The sequence below is a fragment of the Schistocerca cancellata genome, chromosome 4 (genome assembly GCF_023864275.1).
Source record: "Schistocerca cancellata isolate TAMUIC-IGC-003103 chromosome 4, iqSchCanc2.1, whole genome shotgun sequence".
In the NCBI taxonomy this organism is placed as follows: Eukaryota; Metazoa; Arthropoda; class Insecta; order Orthoptera; family Acrididae; genus Schistocerca; species Schistocerca cancellata.
This window is the reverse complement of record NC_064629.1, coordinates 755,156,441-755,179,985: the sequence shown is the minus strand read 5'-3', so window position 1 is coordinate 755,179,985 and position 23,545 is coordinate 755,156,441. Positions and strand designations below refer to the sequence as shown.

At 38.2% G+C, this 23,545-nt stretch overlaps 1 protein-coding gene across 1 annotated transcript in view; it reads right to left on the bottom strand.

Annotated features, from left to right (window-relative positions):
* Positions 1–23,545, bottom strand: part of LOC126184487 (uncharacterized) — a 514,130-nt gene that overhangs the window by 223,925 nt on the left and 266,660 nt on the right. Inside the window, exons 10-11 of the mRNA XM_049926880.1 lie at positions 9,573–9,848; positions 4,344–4,529 (exon numbers count right to left, since the gene is read on the bottom strand). Of these exons, the coding sequence (XP_049782837.1) occupies positions 4,344–4,529; positions 9,573–9,848 (462 nt within the window). The remainder of the gene's footprint in view (positions 1–4,343; positions 4,530–9,572; positions 9,849–23,545) is intronic.

Genomic DNA, 23,545 nt, shown 5'->3' with positions numbered 1-23,545 from the left:
CAGGCAATGCATAAAGCTTTGTGTTGTGCAGTCATCAAGGGTACATGAGTGGGCCCTCAGCTCCCAAAGCCCATATCTATGAGGTTTCACTGAATGGTTCACATGCTGACACTTGTTGATGGCTCAGCACTGAAATCTGCAGCAATTTGTGAAAGGGTTGCACTTCTGTCATGTTTAACGATTCTCTTCAGTTGTCATTGGTCCTGTTCTTGCAGGATGCTTCTCTGGCAGCAGCGATGTTTTACTGGACTCCTGATATTCACGGTACACTTGTGAAATGGTTGTATGGGAAAATTCACACTCATTGCTACCTCAGAAATGCTGAGTCCCATCGCTTGGCACCAAGCCGACTATAGCATCACATTCAAACTCACTTAAATCTTGCTAACCTGCCACTGTAGCACCAGTAACCGATCCAACAATTGCACCAGACCCTTGTTGTCTTCTATAGGCATTTCTGACTGCAGTGCAGTATTCTGCCTCTTTACATATCTTTGTATTTGAATACACATGCCTATTCCAGTTTCTTTGGTACTTCAGTGTATTTCAAACTGTAGAATCCTCCAGTCATTTAATAAGCAATCCTGTGGACATCAAAAGGCATCATTTTTGCTACATTCCACATGTCACTGCAACTTCTGCTCTTTATTGTTTCTTTGGGTCTAAAAACTCAAAGCTTTTCAGTATTGAACTTGATAAGTATATCTTTTCCTTCACATATGTAATGTTTTTGGGCATTCTCGAGAAAGCACAACTTGTCACATTGTTCCAGTCTGCTAAGCTCTTTGGTTACTTGCCTGCTAATGACAAGCTATTCAAGATGAAGCATATTATCCAATATTAGGATTTCATTATGATGAACTTTTTACAGATGAAATTACAAAATGAAGCTTTGCTTTGACCGAAGTTTTTTTAAAAGTATTCAGAATGGTATTGTAGTTAAAATAATACTGAATACATCCATTGTTCCAAAATCCAGTTGGCTGAAGGTCCTAAAGTAAGCCATCCTGTGGTTGTATGCCTCTAAAACTTGTGAAGGGGAATGTTAGATCAAGTTTCTTCAAATTCTACTCAGTGAACAGGTCAACTATCAAAATAATGGTAAATATTGACCAGAAATCTGGATGGTTCTTCATCCAAACACTCCAAAGTCTTTACATTGGCATTATGTGTTGTATGACTGTTGCAAGTTCTGATGTTTACAAGTTGTCTGCATCAGTTCTCCTGCCCATCACTATTTAAAACCCTCAACACGTTCTTACTGATGTTAGGTCTACCTGAACCCAGCATGGGATGCATGTAGAGACAAGCTGGGTTCAGAAAGTGCTTCAAATAATTTCTGATGTGATGTTTCACTATCTGCTTTGCCAGTAGAGAAAGTTCTTAGTTGATATGTTGCTATCCAACACTTACTCTCTGACCAAAACATATTTGTTTTTAATTGTTCTATTTTATCTTTAAGAATGGTAGATTCATTGAAACTCAATGAGTAAAATGATGAACATGCTTCTTCTAACATATGTTCCTGGGAATGTGATGCCATTCCATCAGTTATTAGGTATGTCATTTCCTTGGACAAAAGTAAAAATGTTCAGAAGCACTATCGGGGACCATCATCTTAAAAATGTTACAAATATAATTTGACAAATTTGCTGAGTAGCTGCAAATCATTGATTTCATTGTCCAAATCAATTTAGTAAAGGGATTGGAGTTCTTGTATGAAGAAGCATCCAGATTTCTGGCCAATATTTAACATTATTTCGATGGTTGACCTGTTCACTGAGTAGAATTTCAAGAAACTTGATCTAATATACCCCTTCACAAGTTTTTGGGGCATACAGCCAAAAATTGAACAGAGTATCACATTAGCAGTTTTGTTTCTACAGCAAAATTATAACATGGAACAAAAACAGAAGCGGTTGTAATAGAGGAATATTTGGCACTAATAACAGTTGCACAAATATAAAAAAAAAACACCCAAAAAATAAAAAATAAAAATCTACCTCAAATTTTAGATGCCCCACATATTAGAATTTATTTACTTTAATCACCAGAGCATTTCAAAAAGTTAAATGAATGAACATGAATACAAAAACTTTGAAACAAAAATAAATAACTTTGACAACATTAAAAAAGGTGACTAAAGTTAAGCAATGTGACAGACTCCCCACCCTGCGAGTGGCATGATAGTTTGGACAGCATAAGATACAACATGCCATCTTGGCTCCTATGTGTTGAGGGCAATTTCAAAGCAAACACTACGTCACAGAGGTTTTAGAGGCCAAAGTACTGTCTCAACTTCAGCCAGCTCCACATACTAATTTCTAAAGGACAATATCTAATCACATAAGACAAGGAATGTGTGAGACTTCTTCAAAGAACAAGCAGTACAATTACTCTTTGATCGCCACAGCCATCTGGTATGAGTTGCCGTGGGTACTAGCGGCTGAAAAATTGTTTGTAACAGGCCCTCAGCAACAACTGTAGATGCGTGGTTTGGAACATGAACCACTTTCAGGGAGATTCCCCAGGAACGCATCCAGTGCTAATATGTGTAGAGGTTCTGATTACAGTGGGCATGGGCTTCGAAATTTACTGAATTCCTTACATCAGAAACCTTGTACAGCTCTTTGTGTATTGCTTTATACCTAATCTGTGGCATTATAGGGCATTTCCATCTTAAGTGCCATTGTTAGAGTTTAATTAATTTTCGCTAATGTTAGTGTATCTGTAAGCCCCTATAATGTATCCAGAGCCACAGAAAAAATTACAATACTGTTTTTACAAAATATCAATCAAAATTATTGTATTTTGATTTAAGAACAGTAGAAGTATCTATACAATGCTGCTGAATAAATACATAATTTTCTTTGCCAACAAAAACAAAAAACAAAACAAAAAAAAGAAAATGAAAAATGGGCTTAATTAAGAAGGTATAAAAGTGCAGAATATGATCCCTAAAGTATTTAAAGTAAGCATAATGTGCAGAAACAACTGGATTTCACATTGAGTGACAATGTTATCATATTAAATTCCTTCTGAATTTAAGTGCTTTATATGAGCCTACTCTGAAATAACTATGTTCTGAATGTGAAGATTGCCTTATCAGAAATTAAAGGAAAAAGATGGGAAACAACAGAAACACGTAAAAAAGATTCAGAGACAGGAGAGATAATCAGGTACTGGATTGGTTATAAAACTGTTAACATTTCCTTAAGCAATTAAGTTAAAATAATAAAGAAGAATGCATGGGGCATTTAAGTAAGTCACTAGCTGAGTATGTATTTATTCCAATTCTGTTAGTCCATCTCCTACAATCCCTTCTCTGTATCCATCTCCTCTTCCCTCTCTCCATCCATTCACCCATCCCCTATCTCTGTCCATCTCCTCCTCCCTCATATCTGTCTCCATCTCCTCATTTCCTCTCACTGTCCACCTCTTCCTAACCCCTTCCTCCACACCAACAGGTGGTTGCTGGTTCTTACCCCATAGTATTTCTTTCCATATAATAAATAATATGTGTATCACATTTGATTGAAATAGATCCAAGGATTTACAAGAAGCTTTTTACCTGTGGCTTTGCCCCTATATGCACATGTCATCTATATTTCATATGTATTTAACATATTTCACTGATATTTCACCTGTATCTCTAGTGAATAACCCCCTGCAGTTTTGTTTTCATGCAGCACAATGTTTATGACATCATTTCTCCTTAACTATCTGTCATAGAATGATATATATTTACAGGTACACTGGCTGCAAAATGTGTTGTGAATAGAGTTATTAGTAAAAAAGTAATATATTAATAGGTCATGCCTGATGCAGCAGTTTTACTGCATGAAGAATGAAAATATAGTAGGCGCTAAACTTTTTGCCTTTCATCATTTTGTGCAGAAAGTCTCATAAGCATTTGAAATTATGTACAAAATCTGTTGTAAGTCACTAACTGCTTTAATTCTCAAATACTGGATAACTATAGTCTGGTTATTTGCGTGTTGTCAGTTATACTTTTCTTCACCCTCACCCCCGCTCCTTTGACAGGTAGTCAGTTCTTACCTTCACAGTGGTTCTTTCCAGACAGTAAGTTATATGTGTGCCAAGTTTGGTTGAAATAGATACAGTGGATTAGGAGATGATGTGGAACATACATACTCACATTGAATTTTATAATATTTATGGATCTCAAGTACAATAAAATACAAAGAGATAACTTAAATTTAAAGCTTTGGGATGATTACAACTTTTATGAGACCAGGAACATTAAAATTATTTTTAATTTAATAAGTATGGAGGCAAGCTCTTAATGCAATGTTGTACATTATATAAATAAAAGCACATACCTCTGTCATCGCCACTGATGAAGCACTGACTTCCACTGGGATAGTACGAGAATGATCGGCAAATGAAGTCTGTATATTCATAGCAACGTCGTTTACAATCCATTTCATCACTAACAAGTGAAAGTACAAGGTCTAAATAACGAGGATATGAATTTGGTATTGATTTGAAAGTGCACCTTGCTTCTTCTGAAAATAGAAGTGTGACATTAGTGAAATATATTCAACTATATGAAATTCATGGAAAAATACATTGTTTAATTTAATTTACAGTTAGTGTTAAAAATAATGTAGGAAACAAAAATCACAAAATTTAATGAAACATATTCACCAGAAGAACGTAAGGATAGAATATTTTTTCTTGAAAGTGAATGATTGAGGCTTTATAATGCCATCACGTTGGTATCATGTGCGTCTCATTTCTCAGCTCCAGCCAGTAACTCTCTCAACAACAATGAGTAGATCTGAAAGCTTTCACTTGCACTTCTCCATTCTAATATGTTTTTAATTTTTCTCTGTATTAACTCAAATACAATAAGCATGACCTTGAACTGTGACATTACAAAAATCATGTGTACCACATATACATGGGGCACTGTATTGTTGGTAGAATACTGTTGCTGTCAGTGATTGATTTTGTACTGTACTATTAAACATTTTTATTTGTATTGACTGTTACTGTATTGCTCATATGTTTGTGGGGTGCATACGATGCTGTGACTGGATGTATACATTAACCTAAACATCGATAACATATCACTTAGACATTTGGCACTGTTTTGCTGTACCATTGACCCATATTTACTTCATTTCATCAGTCTTAACCTTTTGCTTTGCCTATACTTTTTTATATTCTAGACATGTCACTTTCAACTGATGCTTTTCTTTATTACACTGTAAATGGTTCAATGCGTAAGATGTTCCACAGTACAATGAAACAAATTACAGATGACGTATACATCTACATAATCTCTTCATTTTCTACCTAATGCAGACTAAGGTTGACTATTAGATGTGTATTTTCATTGGTTTTGTGTGTTAGAATAACTTTGTAAGCCAGTGCCTCCTATTATGTAAATTTTCACTATTGTAGACATATTGCGATGTATATTGACACTGCCTCTTCACAATGATCATGTATATTGGTCATCTTTATATTTTGTATAATTTTAAGTCGATCTATTCTAATGTGATTTATTTCATCTGTAAACATATAAAATACTTTATATAGACTTGCATAAATTGTTATACAATTAGTCTCTCCATCAGTTGCCTTAGTGTATATATTGCATCAGTTGTTCCTCTTCCCAGCATAAATCCAAACTGTTCTTCACATTCTTCCATTTCTAGACACAACCTCTCCTCAATTATCCTTTCCCAGATCTTCATTGTGTGGGATATCAGTTTTATCCCTCAATAATTGCCATAGGTTTGGATATCCCCTTTCCCCTTATATAAGGGAACCAGTATAATGCTTCTCCACGCATGCTGCATTCTTTCTCCTTTCCATATCTTCTGCATTAGATCCCAGAGAATATCAGTTCCCTGTTCTTCCACACTTTTCATTGCTTCTATTGGGATTTGGTCTGCCCCCATGGCCTTTCCATTTTTCATTTTCATCATCATATGTTCGACTTTTTCCCTACTTATACTTTGGGTTGTTCCTTCATTTATATCTCCACCCTCATACTTCTTTCGTACATTTTCCTCATTCAATAGCCTTTCAAAGTACTCCCACCACCTACTCAGGATTTTCTCAAGGTCATGTAATACTACACCTGATTCATCCTTTATCTGCCTCATTGATGTTATGTCCTTGGTCACCTTATCTCTTGCTTTAGCAATCTGTAGGAGTTGCCTACCATTCTGTCTTCTTTCCAGCTGTTCATACCCCTCCTGCATTGCCTCAGCCTTTGCTTTTGCCACTGCTCTTTTTGCCATCTTTTTTGCAGTCTTGTAGGCTTCACTATCCTCCTGTCTCCCTGTTAAGTCCCACTGTTTTTTTTTCTTTTCTTTTTTGGACCTTCCTTCACTTTTATCGCTTTCTGAACCTCCTCGTTCCACCACCATGCCTCCTTATCTTCTGGTGGCCCCTTTTCTGTTGTTACACCTAGAACATCTTTCCAAGCTTTTGTAATTACATTGCTATTATAACTCCACCACTTTGATTTTTACACAAAACTGGTAAGGCCAACACGTGTATATTTTGAATGAGGCATTGCTGAGAGCTGGGATTGTTATTTCAACTTCTGATTCAGTATGACCTGGCTGGAAGCTTCATTTCTATCTCCTAGGATTTTAGTTGCAATTATTCTACAATGTGCCCTGTCTCATCATAATTATGAATATCCAGTGACAGATTTTCCTGATTTAATTATATGTTTTTATTTTTTCTTGGATCAGTTTGACAGCTCAACTGCCAGCGGATAAATCTTCACTGCAGATTTCAAGGTGGCGCACATCATATTTTCTCCTCCACCTATCCAGCCAGCCAGAACTATCAGAAAACTTTCTTCTCCTCCTTCTAATTATTTTCAAAATAAAAGTGCCTTCTCCTGAATAATTGGATCAGTTACTGGACTAGTTTAACTTGCCATTGAATAAAGAACTTCACTAATCTTTCCATAATTTGATGTTTCCATGGTTTTTACCATGTGTAAATTTTGATGTTTTTAGAAGAACAAGATGCTTTGGTAGAATACCACTGCACTAGTTTGGTTCTGCTTCATTACCAGTCACCTAGTGTTACTTCTCCTATGCCTAACTCTGCCACTACCTTATTTACAGTGTCCCTACTGTCCAATATTTTCAGTGCTAAAATTTACATCTCCAAAGAAACAAACTTCTTCTTCTGTTTTGAAGAGTCAACACTCATATTCATGAGAAATGGCAAGAACAATTATAAATACAGGGTTATTACAAATGATTGAAGCAATTTCACAGCTCTACAATAACTTTATTATATGAGATATTTTCACAATGCTTTGCACACACCTACAAAAACTCAAAAAGTTTTTTTAGGCGTTCACAAATGTTCGATATGTGCCCCTTTAGTGATTCGGCAGACATCAAGCCAATAATCAAGTTCCTCCCACACTCAGCACAGCATGTCCCCATCAATGAGTTCAAAAGCATCGTTGATGTGAGCTCACAGTTCTGGTACGTTTCTTGGTAGAGGAGGTTTAAACACTGAATCTTTCACATAACCCCTCAGAAAGAAATTGCATGGGGTTAAGTTGGGAGAGCGTGGAGGCCATGACATGAATTGCTGATCATGATCTCCACCACGACCGATCCATCGGTTTTCCAATCTCTTGTTTAAGAAATGCCGAACATCATGATGGAAGTGCGGTGGAGCACCATCCTGTTGAAAGATGAAGTCAGCGCTGTCGGTCTCCAGTTGTGGCATGAGCCAATTTTCCAGCATGTCCAGATACACGTGTCCAGTAACGTTTTTTTCGCAGAAGAAAAAGGGGCCATAAACTTTAAACCGTGAGATTGCACAAAACACGTTAACTTTTGGTGAATTGCAAATTTGCTGCACGAATGCGTGAGGATTCTCTACCGCCCAGATTCGCACATTGTGTCTGTTCACTTCACCATTAAGAAAAAATGTTGCTTCATCACTGAAAACAAGTTTCACACTGAACGCATCCTCTTCCATGAGCCGAAAATTCAAAGCGTTTGACTTTGTCATCGGGTGTCAGGGCTTGTAGCAATTGTAAACAGTAAGGCTTCTGCTTTAGCCTTTTTCATAAGATTTTCCAAACCGTCGGCTGTGGTACATTTAGCTCCCTGCTTGCTTTATTCGTCGACTTCCACGGGCTACGCGTGAAACTTGCCCACACGCGTTCAACCGTTTCTTCACTCACTGCAGGCCGACCCGTTGATTTCCCCTTACAGAGGCATACAGAAGCTTTAAACTGCGCATACCATCACCGAATGGAGTTAGCAGTTGGTGGATCTTTGTTGAACTTCGTCCTGAAGTGTCGTTGCACTGTTATGACTGACTGATGTGAGTGCATTTCAAGCACGACGTACGCTTTCTCGGCTCCTGTCGCCATTTTGTCTCACTGCGCTCTCGAGCGCTCTGGCGGCAGAAACCTGAAGTGTGGCTTCAGCCAAACAAAACTTTATGAGTTTTTCTACGTATCTGTAGTGTGTCGTGACCATATGTCAATGAATGGAGCTACAGTGAATTTATGAAATCGCTTCAATCATTTGTAATAGCCCTGTACATACACACTACACTGAGTCTGAGCAGACACTGGTTTACTGGTGGTAGGTGAAACAGCAATAGTTGCTAAAGTAGTCCTGATTGTAAACAATGTATGAGCACACATATTGGCCACTGATCACACCCACTCCCTGCACATTTTCGATTTTATTTGTGATATTGTTTTCATTTTTTAAACATAGTAGTCAACTGTCTTCCACCTTGGATTAAATGCAGGCTTGGCTTGTGTGGGCTTGAATTACCAACATTTTACTGTACTATGTTCTGTTTGCAAAGAACTCCTCAATCAGGCACAAAGCTGGTCTAATATTCCATACACTCATATTTTGTTCATGAAGGAACAGTGCAAAACTGTATCAAATGCCCTCTAGAAGTCAAGGAACATTACATACATCAATCGAGATGCTATGTGGTTGTAATGGACAAACAGAGCAAGTTGGGTTTCATATGATGGTTGTTTGAAGAATTTTGATTCTTATAATGTAGATTTTTGGCTCCCAGAAATGTTGTAACACCTGAACATAAAATATGTTCCAAAATGTTACAACCGACTGATGTCAGCAAAATAATTGTGGACAAGTGGCCAATAATCTTGTACATTGTTATATGCTGACGTCAGCTGAGAGATTTCCTTGTAGCACACTACTCCTATTCTGTACAATACTTCTTCTAATAGCTTACAACTTCTACCTGTAATGTGTTATTTACTCATATATTTTTTGTGTTGAACTAATTCCTTAAATCTTTTGTATATAAATTTTCTAATAAGAATTCTGTAAATTATGTACTGATCTGTTGAATGACCATGAAGCTTCAGCTTGCATGGTTCCACAGAAATTGATAAATAAAGAAATGACTAAGTCCAACCCCCTCACCCATTAGTTCAGTTCTCGGGTACGCTCTTGTCCAAATGTAATGTACGTGTCCTTGGTTTTCATAAATCTGCCTCGCATTATTAATCATAGCACATTTACCGGAAAGCTAGGCATACTCACGGGGCAGACACTGGTTTTCAAGGTATTCGGTTGTGGGGGGTGCATCCACATAGTCAGAGGGCCTGGTGCGGCGATCCTCACTGCTGAGACGGCACTCAGTGGTGAGTGTGTCATACTCTGCCGAACGGCAGGTGAACCGCTGCTCGGATAAGCACGCCTCCATGCAGTCCCGCCTGCTCTGCACCAGGTTGAGCTTCAGGTCATCGTGGCCCTGCAGCTCTTTGCCTTGGCGCCGTTCGAATGCCCAGGCCCGACCCTCGCAACCGTGGATGTAGCCTGAAAATGGAAATATGCTTCAGGTTGCCTCCTAAGGGGATTTTAAGAAACCAAAAATATTTGTGCATCTATTATAATCTTTTCATTGTCTCTCAATGCCTTGCTATATATTTCTCTGAGTCTGTTATGTCAGTGGATTCTCCATTATGCAGAAAAGTCAAGTACAGACTTGTCCACTTACTTCACACACAACGTAAATTAGCTGTTTCGTTGGGTATGCTGGGAATGTAAGCACACGATCACTGTCCAACTTAACTTGCTGGTGCAGCGAGAGGAGAGGTGTACTCTTGAGTCAGTATTATGTTCACAGTGTCTACTACAATACTTTGGCATGTTCAACATGAGGTTGGGAATGGCGGTAACATTCTGTACTGGCATGAACTCGTCCAACTTCCTTTGATTCCTTCACTCCCGGAACAGTGCCAAGTTACACTGCCTGAATAAAATAAATAAATAAATAAATAAATAAATAAAAAGATCAGATATCAACGGAATTTCATACACGAATACACCATCAGCGGGCAGGTGAATGATTAATGTTGCAATTCTCTGTGTCTACCAGATTGCATTAGTGCTGTTCATGTTTAGTGCTGTTTACAGGCTTATGTTGCATGAACAGTGTCAGATGATGAGTAATCACTGTGAAGGACATGGAGAGGCCACATACTCATGTCAGACAGTACTATAAGCACCTGACAGAGTTTGAAAGGGGACTCATTGTGGGTCTGCATTTGGCTGGCTGGATGAATTGTGCAATATCCAGATTTTTGGGGCATTTGTATACGACAGTGGCCCAATGTTGGATTGTACGGGAACATGATGGCAGGCATACTCGTTGTCAAAGTTCCAGTTGACCAGGTCTGACCACCATGAGGGAACATTGCTGTATTATGCACTGGGCACATTCTAAGCCCTTTACAGCTACACCTGTCATCCAAAAACCAGTAATGGACTCCCTGTGACATTCCGTGACATTCTGTAGCAATGTTCAGAGAGTAGCTGCAGCCAGACTAGGAATAACTATCTCATACATAGCCTGTTGTTCACACCACAATGCAAATGAATGTGACTGGAGTTGCCACCATCAGGAAATACAGGCTGGCAATGAATGACACAGCATTACATCTAGTGAAGAACTGCGATTCTGTTTTACCTCAGACAACATCGCCGGTGAGTATGGCGATGACACAGGGAGAGGTCCCATTGTTCCAAAGTTTTGGTGAGGCAAATCAGTATTACTCCTGGCATCATGGTGTGGAGAGCCATCGTGTATGACTTCAGGACACTGTTGTTAGTGACTGAGGGAAATCTGATGGCACAACAGTATGTCTTGGACATCCTCCAACCTTGTGAATTTCCTCTCATGTGACAGTAACGTGGTGCCATTTTTCAACAGGACAGTGTTCGTCTACACAAGGCACATGTGTCTATGAACAAGTTTGTGGGAAATGCTGAAGTACTCCCATGACCAACAAGATCCCTAGAGCTTTCCCCCAATTGAACAGGTGTAGCACCAGCTCAGATGTCAACGCCGTCCCTGTGCCATCATCCAGAATATCAAATATCAGATAAAACATGGGGGCTTAGAATCACAACGTCGTTCCTAGCATTTTTATAGATAAAGGAAAAAGAAATATTTTCAGGAAGAGAAATATTATCACTGTTATCACAATATTCATGCTGCTGTTAACTGTGATACCTCATTGTCCTCAGAGTGTGTTTACATTCATTCAACAATTTCTCAGCTTTAATATTAAGACAGTGAAGAAGCAGATATGTCAAAATGGCCAATTTTTAGCTACGTTGTTATGACTCTTAAACCCCCAGTGGTGGGACAGCTTGCATCACGAGAGGATACAATGGCTTTATGATACCCTTCCCAGCTGAATCTGTGGATGCAACGTCATACTAATAAGTGCGCTAGTACGCCAAGTTATCTGTAAATTTACTCGATTTTGTAATCAATGAAATAACATCATGTACCATCCAACCAGAGGGGTTTTATTTCGTTCCTTCTCTCGATCTTGGGGCTTCACTTTTTTTGTCAAGCAGTGTATATTGTACAACGGTACGATTATGCTGCAGCCTCGTGTTTGGCACACAGCCTTGCTTAACCGTTTAAAAGTACATAATTATGCGCTACTGTTTATGCTGGTGGTTGGGATCTGCGAAAGGCGGCGGGAAAACAACATTTCGTGCAGTCCGCAAAAAGATGAATTCATACATTGCAAAATTCCAGTAATATGATTCAAAACGGATCATGTGGAACGCATAAATCACACGAGATGTGGGGAAAAAATTGTCGGAAACACTGGATATTTTATCTGAGTGAGGTACAAGTGAGGCGTAGGGGCGTAATGTACAAATGTGATGTATAAACAACAAGTGAAGCCACTCAGAGCAGAATTTAGTCACGAGTGGGATATTTTATTTTTGCAATTTTCCGTAGCTGCAGCAATGGATTCTTTAAATAAATATTTCACACATTGTTACAACACACCTCATCGAGTACATGGGCACAATGAAGGGTATCCGGGACAGATTTAACAATCATTTTCTAAGTATTGCTGGTGAATTAAATAAAAATTTAGTTTCTACATGGAGTCATATAACTTTCTTGCCAAATGCCTTTCCGAGATTGATGTCTGGAATACTCCTCTGTGATACAGGCAAGGGGGAGTGTGAGTCAATAATTAAATCACCGACGACTAAGGACTCTCATGGATATGATGGCGTGCCTAGCAGAATATTAAAGTACTGTGCTGCGCATGTTAGCCATGCATTTAACCATATTTGTATTTTTTTCCTTTAGGAATAGTCAGCTTCCTGAACAAGAACGCAAAAGGCGTGATTAACAAAACCTTGGATTCCAGCTACTAGCGTCGCTTTATGGCCGTAAGTGCTTTCGGTTAAGACCATGCGTCATTGCTCTTCATTAGCGTGACAAGTGTAGAAGGTGTTGCAGTTTGTGAATAACATAGAATTCGAGTAGAGAGAGAGAGAAAAAAAAACAAAGATTTACTGATCATACAGGATGTCCAGAAAAGGACTCCCTGATTTCAAAATTAAATATCTCGAAAACAAAGATCGATAGAGGAATGCAGTAAACGGTATGTTTATTGTGAAAGCTGTAAGAAGTTTATACAGCAGTTTGAAATAATAGTTACAAAAGCTGCTAACAGATGGCGCTGTAATCGCCATACGTAATGCCTAGTATAAGCAGTGATCCGAAGCCCAGAGCGATCAGTTCCACTATTGAAACGTGAAAGGAGGTTAGCGTACCGAAGGAAGAGATTAAAACCATGTACTCCATTGAACAACGCGTTTTTCTGGTGCAAGGGTACCACAGGTTAGAAGAGAGTCCTACGGCAACAAGGCGAAGTTTTCAAACCATTCGTACGCTCTTAGCAAAATTTCAACGAACAGGCAGCGTAACTGAAGATCTAGTGGGGCATATTGGCCGCAAGCAAACCGCAGTTACGCCTGAAAATATCGCCACAGTTTCTGGAATTATTCAGCGGAATCCAATGTCATCCGTCCGTAATATTGCATCTGAGACTGGTTTGAAGCGTTCCAGCACACAGAAAATACTGAGAAAGAGCCTACACATGTTTCCATTCAAAATTCAAACGCACCAGGCCATACCCGTACGAGCTGTGCAACAAAAGGGTTGCCTTTGCTAATCAGATGCTCACAATGATTTGATGTTGGCTGCATCTGGTTTACAGATGAAACACACTTCCACCTGAATGGATATGTGAATAAGCAGAACTGGCGATTTTGGGGTTCCGAAAAGCCATATTGGTGTGAAGCGAAACCCCTGTATTCTCCTAAAGTTATTGTGTGGGCTGCAGTATGCAGCAAGGGCATTATTGGCCTTTTTTCATTCGAGAAACGGTCACTGGTGCACGTTACGTTGCAATTTTGGAACAATTTGTCGCCACACAGCACGCGTTACAGAATCGACCAGGTACTGAATGGTTTATGCAAGATGGAGCCCGACCACATCGGACCGAACAAGTGTTTCGCTTTCTTGAGGAATACTTTGGGAATCGAGTCATTGCTTTGGAATATCCCAAATTTACTGGTGCAGGCATGGATTGGTCTCAACATTCGCCGGATTTGACTCCCTGTGACATTTTTTTTTTTTTTTTTTGTGGGGCACAGTGAAAGACATGGTCTACCCGAAGCACCCCGCCACGCTGGACGAGCTTGAATCGGCAATTTCTGAGACATGTGAATCCATTTCGGTTGAGACACTACGAAATGTGATGGCGAATTTCATTCTTCGTTTGCGCCACCTCTGTAGTGCCAATGGTGAACATTTTGAAAACATTGTGATGTGATTGTTTGCAAAGATTGTTTTCATACGATTATTTCACTCATGTATGCTGATATGAGCTGTACAGCGTACAGCGCCATCTGTTAGCAGCTTTTGTAACTATTATTTCAAACTGCTGTATAAACCTCTTACAGCTGTCACAACAAACATACCGTTTACTGCATTCTTCTGTCGATCTTTGTTTTCGAGATATTTAATTTTGAAATCAGGGAGCCCTTTTCTGGACACCCTGTATAATCTATGTGAGCGAAGCAGTGGGCTCCTCTAAGCTACAGTTTTACAAACACTGTTTTCATTGAGCCAATTTACAGCTATAGAACGTTGCATATCAATTAGTAAGCTTCAACACATACCACTATATATTACGTATAATCTGGCAATATGTGAGGCCAGGCCATACGTTTTGCGCCTGCACTATTCGCGCACTGTGCTTTTCCAGCTCTTTCAATTAAGGTGCTTCCCCTAACCATCGATCTTTAATCTCAGTTGTTACTTTATCGCCATGTAACATGGTTGTCGATCGAATACATCAACAGGAATTAAATACACCAAATAACAATAATTTACAAACTTTAAATTTCATCTTTACAACAAGCATAATTTTTTTCAAAACAAAACGTTTAGTACCGTTCTGTGTGGTATGTGTTACATACTGATTTATTGACTGCTCACATGGTGCACCACAACACACTAAATAAAGGACTCAATACACCGTCTGTAAATTGAGAAGCAAGAAGCGATTTTAGTAAGTGGAGAGAGCTCTCTAGGAGAACGCTCCTGTCACCTTACAGGCACACTAAGAACTTATTTCCTATTAACCAGCATAGTATAAAGTGTAGTGGTAAACGTCGAGTTGCTTGAGTGCATTTCTTGTGTGACTTTAGATAAGTTACAGGTGCCAGATTAGTCCTGTTTGTATATTTTGTGAAGTTATTCAGCTAGTGAACTAATTGGTTATGTTATCAGTAAGTGTGAGGTGATGGATAAGAAAATGGGTGCAATCCCGAAACAAGATTTTTAGACAATAAAGACAGTTTGGTCGTTTCTAACGTGCTTAGTGATTTTATTAAAGTGGTAGTACATGTTTCACTTGCGAAATATAGGGGTCAAAATCAAAGAGCTGCAGTCAGTACCAGTGTGAGCGTTGCAAAATAGCTCGCATCAGAGGGCTGTGGTAAAATAAACTATAAGCTGGTATTTACCCAACATGATCCACATTGCTATAATTATAGACTATGGATACAAGGTTTTCCAACAAACGCTCTTCAACAGCTTCATCCTTATCTCCTACACCCTGTGAATTTCTATTATGTATGTGGCATAGGGTACGTATCATTGTATCATATATTAAGGTACCTTCCATTTCCATTTGTGGATAGAGTATGGGAATAATAACTGCTTTTCGACTCTGTGTAAGGTGTTAAAAATCAATTGCTGCACAATATCTACAGAATCGATAGATAGGGGTTGTGAGGTTCAGGACCATTTAGTTGCTATTTTTCGCATCACAGTTAACGCTACATGTAAGCTGGGTACGTTGCTATCATGATACAGACATAGACTGAAACACAGGGAGGCGATTCCCATGATCGGCAAACAGCCTGTGAGTACGGTTGCGCCATATGTCGCTGTAGATGAGCTGGCAGTGTGAGGAACTACCAATATTTGAGAACACATCTAGCAGAGTAATTGTAAATGCCGAGGACAACACGAGATTCAGGTGTGTCTGAGCAACTTGTTCTGTATCAAATGTTGATTAGTAGGCTACACTTTTAACGTAATAAATGACATGGGCAGTCTAAAATCATTAAAGCTCTTTCATTATTATTAGACTACATTATGCAGTAAACTAACTGGAATGCTACCTCAACATGCATCAGTAGCTACACAAATAGAATTTTTCCACTTCAGAACTCTACCAGAGAAAGAGGAAACCTCTGCCATTCTCGCATCAGATGGTCCAGTCGGAACCGACCGAGCACCTTGTCATCCTCAGCCAGTGGCGTCATCTGCCGGCCGGAGTGACCGAGCGGTTCTAGGCGCTACAGTCTGGAACCGCTACGGTCGCAGGTTCGAATACTGCCTCGGGCATTGATGTGTGTGATGTCCTTAGGTTAGTTAGGTTTAAGTAGTTCTAAGTTCTAGGGGACTGATGACCACAGCAGTTAAGTCCCATAGTGCTCAGAGCCATTTGAACCATTTTTTTTTTTTGGCGTCATCTGGATGCGACATAGAGGGGCGTGGGGTCAGTACACCGTCTGATGGTCGTTGTTAGATTTGTAGATGTTCTACTTCTCATTCAAGTAGATCTTCATTTGGAATCATGAGGCTGAGTGGACCCAGTGCGAGCCTAGTATCAAGGGAAAATCTCTGACTGTACCGGAAACTGAACTTGGATCCTATGCATGGCACTCAGGCACACTGATCACTATAATAATAATAATAATAATAATAATAATAATAATTTTATTGTCTTTAAGCCATTACAGCAATAGACAAAGTCATACATATAATACAATAGAGTACAGTACATGCTATAGAAGGACAGAATTGTTAAGAACTTTACAGTTTAATATCACAGGTCATGAAATCCTTTACATTGTAGAATGGGTTTACAACTAACCAGTCATAAAGTGTTTGTTTGTATTGTTGCTCTGGTAAATTTTGTATACCTTGTGGAAGTTTGTTAAATAATTTGTGGCCCATAAGTTCATAACTGTTAACTGATTTTGACAGTCTGTGGTAGGGCGTATAGATAGAGCTGTTTGTCCTAGTGCTGTAACAATGTATATTTGCCCTGCGTTTTACTTTAGGTAAGTTCTTTTTTGTGTAGATTAAAACATAATAAATATATAGGTTTATTACTGTCATGATTTTTTGTTGAGTAAACAAAGGTTTACAATGAGCCTTGTATGGTGAGCCTGTAATTATCCCAATAGCTTTCTTTTGCAGCAATAGTATATCATGCACACAAGTGGAGTTTCCCCATAAAATAATGCCATAGGATATGATGCTTTGGAAAAATGAGTAGTAAGATACTCTAACATAATTTTTAGGTACACAGTGCATTAATCGCCTTAACAAATAGATTACCCTAGACAATTTACCGCTAATATACTTAATATGTGGATTCCAAGAAAGTTTATCATCCAAATAGACCCCCAAAAATTTAACACAACTAGGATCATCTGATGGAAACTTGTCTTTTAAACTAAATACCATCTGCTGGGTTTTGCTTTCATTAAGCAAGAACCCATTTGCTTTAAACCAGAGTGAAGCTTGCTCAATTGTCTCTGTAACACATGTTTTAAGGCTATTAAGATCATTACTGCTGTTCAGAAATGTTGTATCATCAGCATAGAGTACTGTTCTGGATTTGATAAATGATGGCAGGTCATTTATCATTATTAAGAAAAGGAAAGGGCCCAGCACGGATCCCTGCGGAACACCTACCTCAACTTGTTCTATACTGGACATTTCTTTTCCAACACAGACGGCTTGCTTACGGTTTTGTAAATATGATCTTAATAGCTTAAGGCTGTTACCTTTAACACCGTAAAAGTCCATTTTTTCGAGTAGTAGTGTATGTTCTACACAGTCAAATGCTTTGCTTAGGTCACAAAAAGTCACTTGGGCAAAGCATTTATCTTCAAATACTTGATGGATGTATTTAACAACATTGTCTATGGCATCAATGGTTGACAGGCTTTTCCTAAAGCCATACTGTGATCCACTTATTAATCCTATGTTATCAAAGTAAACAGATAATTGTTGGTAAATTATGCATTCTAGAACTTTTGAGAAAACTGGGACTATGGATATTGGCCTGTAACTTGAGACAGAATTTTTATCTCCTTTTTTATGTACTGGAACTACCCTAGACAGTTTAAGCTCATGAGGGAAAAAACCCTCCAGTATACACTTGTTTATACAATATGTTAGGGGATGCACTATACAGTCTATTACTTTCTTAAGCATGTTACAAGACAGGTCATATATGTCTACACTGTCTGATGATTTTAACTGCTTCACTATTCTTAACACAAAACCAGGTGAGACCTCAGAAAAATTGAAGGTACTTGTGTTTGTTGATGACCTAGCAATATTTTTTGACAGTAACTGTGATGAGCTGATTTCAGGTTTAATTATAGCACTTCCTACTTCCTTAACTGATTTAATAAAAAAGTCATTAAATTCCTGGGGAGAGATACTAATTTTGTCACTTCTTTTATCTTTGGCGACACTATTTATTAGAGTCCATGCTGCTTTGCACTTATTGGTGGATTTCTCAATACTTCTGAGATTGTGTGCTTGTTTGGCTTCCATAATTGCTTTTTTGTACTCATTCCTAGATCTAACATAGGCTAGTTTAGCATGGTCGGTTTTCAGATTTTTATAAATATTGTACAACAACATAACTTGATTTTTCATAGTAGACAGCTGTTTTGTATACCATGTATTTTGTCTGTTTGGAACTTTTGCTTTTAGGACTCTGTTAGTTACTTTGCATTTCTTTATTGGTATGCAGTCATTAAAGTGTCCCAAAAATGCTTTGAGAAACCTATCAAATAGTACCTTTGCTGGCAGATAATTGCTTAGAGTATAATGTGTCTCATCATAACACAGGCCAAACCAATCTCTGTTAGAAAGGGACGTACGAAACCTGTCAATTTTCTCATCTGTGACTGGTCTAGTGACCACAACTTCTGGGACAAGCTTATTTACATAACTCTTATCAAGAGGGAACCTACTTGTATAATTTAAACATACTGAATCATGATCAGAATATGGAAATACTTTCACAAAACATGATTCTTCTGTTGTTTTAAAATTTACAAAAATATTGTCAAGACATGCATGTTCTCTTGTAGGTTTGTTATTGACTGAATGTAAGTTGCACTGTCTTAGTAGGTTTTGGAGTTCAGTGACAGTACGTTTTTGTGTTGTGACATCGAATTCAGCATTCACATCTCCACCTATCACAATATCATAATGTATCCATCTAGTATCTGTAAGTACATGTAACAGCAGGTCCAGTTTTTCTAAAAATACATTGGTTATACCCTTAGGTGACCTGTACAGGGAAATTACAACTAACTTAAAACTGTCTATTACTATACCAGCAGCTTCAAAGTTCTGTTCATCACACAGAAAATCTAGATCTAATCTATTGAATGTACCGCTAAGTGACTTGTTAACATATATTGCCACACCACCTCTTAAATGCAATTTTCTGCAGTAGCTACTGGCTAGAATATAATTATCAAATTTAATAAATGTAAGTTCACTCTCTCTAGCCCAGTGTTCACTTAAACAAAAGATATCAAACTTATTTTCTAATCCAAAGTCATTGACAATAAATTCTTTATCCCTTACTCCTTCAATGTTAAGATAACAGATTATAAAATCAAACCTGTCTTTCTTTACAGATGCACTATTTTGCTGAGAGGCTATTAAATCTCTGGCACTATTTATCTTATGGGCTTCTTCCCCTTGCTGCCTTCTACTAAAAAATCATTTAGACGTAATGGAGGTGCAGTTTTCCGTTTGCCCGCTACACTTGATACAGCTTCTACTCTTGGAGGTCTCTTCGCGTCTTCTTGTTCATGGCATGATCTAAGTGGATGGGTTCCCACTGTAGGTGGTTCAAATGTTGCTGCAGAATGGACAGCTGGATCACCTGTTGGTACACTTGTTGCTGAATATGCTGCCACTTTTGCTGTTTCTGTTATCTTAGTTCCTGAATGAGGTGTTCTACCTGTTGTAACTGTAGTTACAGCTTCCTCTCTCCCAGCACATTCTTTTGTAATCAGTGATACCTGATGTTGTGTTACTGCTGCAACTGGAGTACATGGTAGGGAAGATACTTTGCAGGCATCCTTTACCAGTGGTAGTGGAATAGGATCACTTTTCTTACATCTAGGAGAAACAATATCCACTACCATTTTGATCTTTTGACTGAGCAGCGATTTGCCCCATTTATTTAAATGCATACCATGTGTTGTGAAGTGCTGTCTTTCAAGATCGTCAATACTGAGGAAAAAAGCATTTGAAGTGGTCTTGCAGATCTTTTCATACATCCTGTTTGCTTTTTGGATTTCTCTGTTCACACAAGAAGATTCAATAAGGTCGTGTCTGTGTGGAATGCCTACAACAATAACTTTTTGATCCTCTGTTGTACGTAGCGCATCTCTTAGCACTCTGTTTGCTACTATTAGTTCGTTCTTATATACATCGTTTGCACCGCCCAATATTACAATGCATTCACTTTGTGTCACGTGATTATTGTTTTTATAGTTTTTCAAAACTTCTTTTAGACCTGCTCCAGGTTTCACAACACTTGTCACATTGAGATCCTGCTGGAAACGAAGAATTCCTGCAATTCCTCTTCCGTGGCTGTCAGCAAGCAAAACTGTAGGCCTACTAAAGTTTTTAGGAGTCACTTTGTTTGCAATATCGAGACAGTTACGTTTTACTGACTTATTGCGCTTTGTAAATTTCCTGTCCGCCGATTCCGATTCGTAGTTTAGGTGTGAGTTGCTTGTTTCAACATTTTTAAGTTCACAATCCGTAATAAGATGTTGAAATCGATTTCTTAACGGAACTTTTAACGCACTAGAAACAAATTTAGGTCTTGCACATTTCTTTGGTTCACTGTACTCTTGAAGTTGACCGAGTTCTTTATGTGATGGGTCACATAGACTTTTAATAATGTCTTCCAACAACAGAGCATGTTCTCTTGTGGCTTTCAGTTCTTTCTGCAGTGATTCGAGTACTACGATTTCCCGATTTGCGCGGCACATTTCACTCGCTGCCAGACGTCCGTTACACTTTGTTCCACACGTACACGAAATGTTTTCTTGATTTATTTTCGCGAAGCACTGCGAATGATACCAAATATGCAACACTGAACAAATTCTAATGCCACTTGATACGATTTTGTCGCATAACTTGCACCTTATTGACGCTAAATACTCGCAATTTATGGACCGATTTACTACCACATCTATATGCGTCGCCATCTTGCAGAACCTACAAAGGCGGACTGAGCTTTTCCAGAAGAGAATTTCATTTTCCATGTGGGATGATAGGAATGAGGGGACTACACATGGGTTATCTTTTCTTTGCAGTCCCAGGCGGAAAGCCAAGCTCACTTTAACCTAAAGTTCCAATGTCATTTTCTTCAGACTCGTGACTGCCTTCAAAAACTGTATTGAGACTTATTTCATAAGGGGATCTTGTGATTTGGCATCCCTACGCTGGCGATAAGGAGTACAAACTATTTCATAGCTTATTGGGAAGCTGGAATTTGAGCACAGAGCGACATTAGAATTAGACGTGATTAAAATGTGTGGCTCGTGAGTAGCAGTGTAATGTTATAAAAGTGAATGTCATGGAGTGTAATAAGTGGGTGTCTTGAAATGTAATAAATTCATGTCACAGAAAATTAAGTTTGCGTCCAAGGATTATGGATATTTTGCGAGCGAAATATTGAGAACATTCATCTCCTGGACATCACGAGGAAAAAGATGAAAGATGGCGGCCGCAGACGTGGCGAGGTCAGCCATAACTGTGACGTAACAACCGAAAACGAAAATGTAAGTGTTATTAAGAGGGAAATATGGCAAGCTTGTTCGGAATTAAGGAGAGAGAAACAACTGAACTTAGACAGCAAATTTGACAAAATAGGGGATTATATCAGGGATATCAACGATACTAAAAACAAAACAGAAGTAGCTATCACTGACACGAACCAAAGGAAATAAGCAACTGCAAGGAATAACAACAGTAAAACAGAAGCATCTGTGGAGGATATTAACGACAAAAACGAAGAGATTATTAAAAAATACCAAGAAGGAAACTAAAGAATTATGTGAACATATTGCTGGCTTCACAGAAGACCAAAAGATTAATGACAAATGACTTGCCCTATAGAGTGAATACAAGCGAAGCCATTCTAGTCAAACATAGTACGGATATCAACGAAAATAAAAGTGCCATTAATACCTTGCAAACTACTTTCAGTGAGGAGACTGACAGGGGAACATTTACAGGTGTAAATAAACGATCTAGATGAAACTTGGCAGGTATGTGGAGGGTCCAAAATAATGCAATACGCATTTTGTTTTTGATTTTGAACAATTTCACTTTTAAGCAGTAAAACACACCCTGAAAAATAATTTGGCATATTAAGTTTAGAGGAATCTTCGAAACAATGAAATATAAAAAAGTGCGTTTCATATAAAGGTTGAAATTTAATTAACAGTTTTGGAAACTGTATAAACAATTTTTGTAATAATTCGAAATTTTTCAAAATACCTCTACCATTAATTAATTTCGAAAAATAAAAACTTTTGATTAGCATAAATTAAATAAGCTTTTATGCCACATCCATCCATGTGTAATGAGACTGGTTTTTGAAACACCATTTTTGGAAAATAAGCTGTACACAATGTGCTGCTGGACTGGAAAATAAGCTGTACACAATGTGCTGTAGGAGTATTTTAAATACACCTAATTAAAATATCTAAACATTCATTATTATTCTAATTATTTATTCTACTTATTTTTGTTTTTTGTCTTAAAACATTATTTCTCGTTTTAATTTCGTGTCTTTTTGTTTCCTTAGTTTACTGTACACATATGTGTAGTTCGTTAATTGAAAATAATAAATAACTCATTATTATGATACAAAATCATTGTAATATTGGTAATCTCTAAAGAAATGGTTAAAATACGTTTTTTAAATCGTGTGCCGTACATACAATGAACGAAATTTCTTCACATAATACACACACCTTATAAAACAGAATTCGGTAGGATTCTCAAATTGTGGCTGGCAACCTCCTAAATAGCCTGAATTGTTCCAGGCAAATATTCAATACAATGGAAAACCTTGGTGAAGAAAACTGATCATGTGCTAGTATTGTTACTATTTTTCAGGTGGAGACTGACTTCATAAGAATCAACAGATCTAGATCTAAAAATCTTTTCATGTAGTTCTTCCAACACCGAAAGCCATATACATTCGATGGCTGTACCTGTCCCATCCAGTCTTTTGGGATGAGCAGACGAACAATTTCCTTGTCCTCAGGTATGACGCTCAAACGTTTTTTTTCTCACACTTTTCATGGTTATAAAAGAAACCGAGAATTCATTTTTGAAGCTCCAGTTGTTCTTTGTGATAGCATCAAAATCTGATAAAAGAGCGTTTGACCACATGAAAGATATTTCACAAAAGATTTCTTTTCTAGTACATGAGAAAAATCTGTATTGCTAGATTCTCGTCATGGTCAGTGTGAAAGAACCGCATTGCTAATCGTACCTAAGGACAAGGAATTTGTTCTCTGGTAAC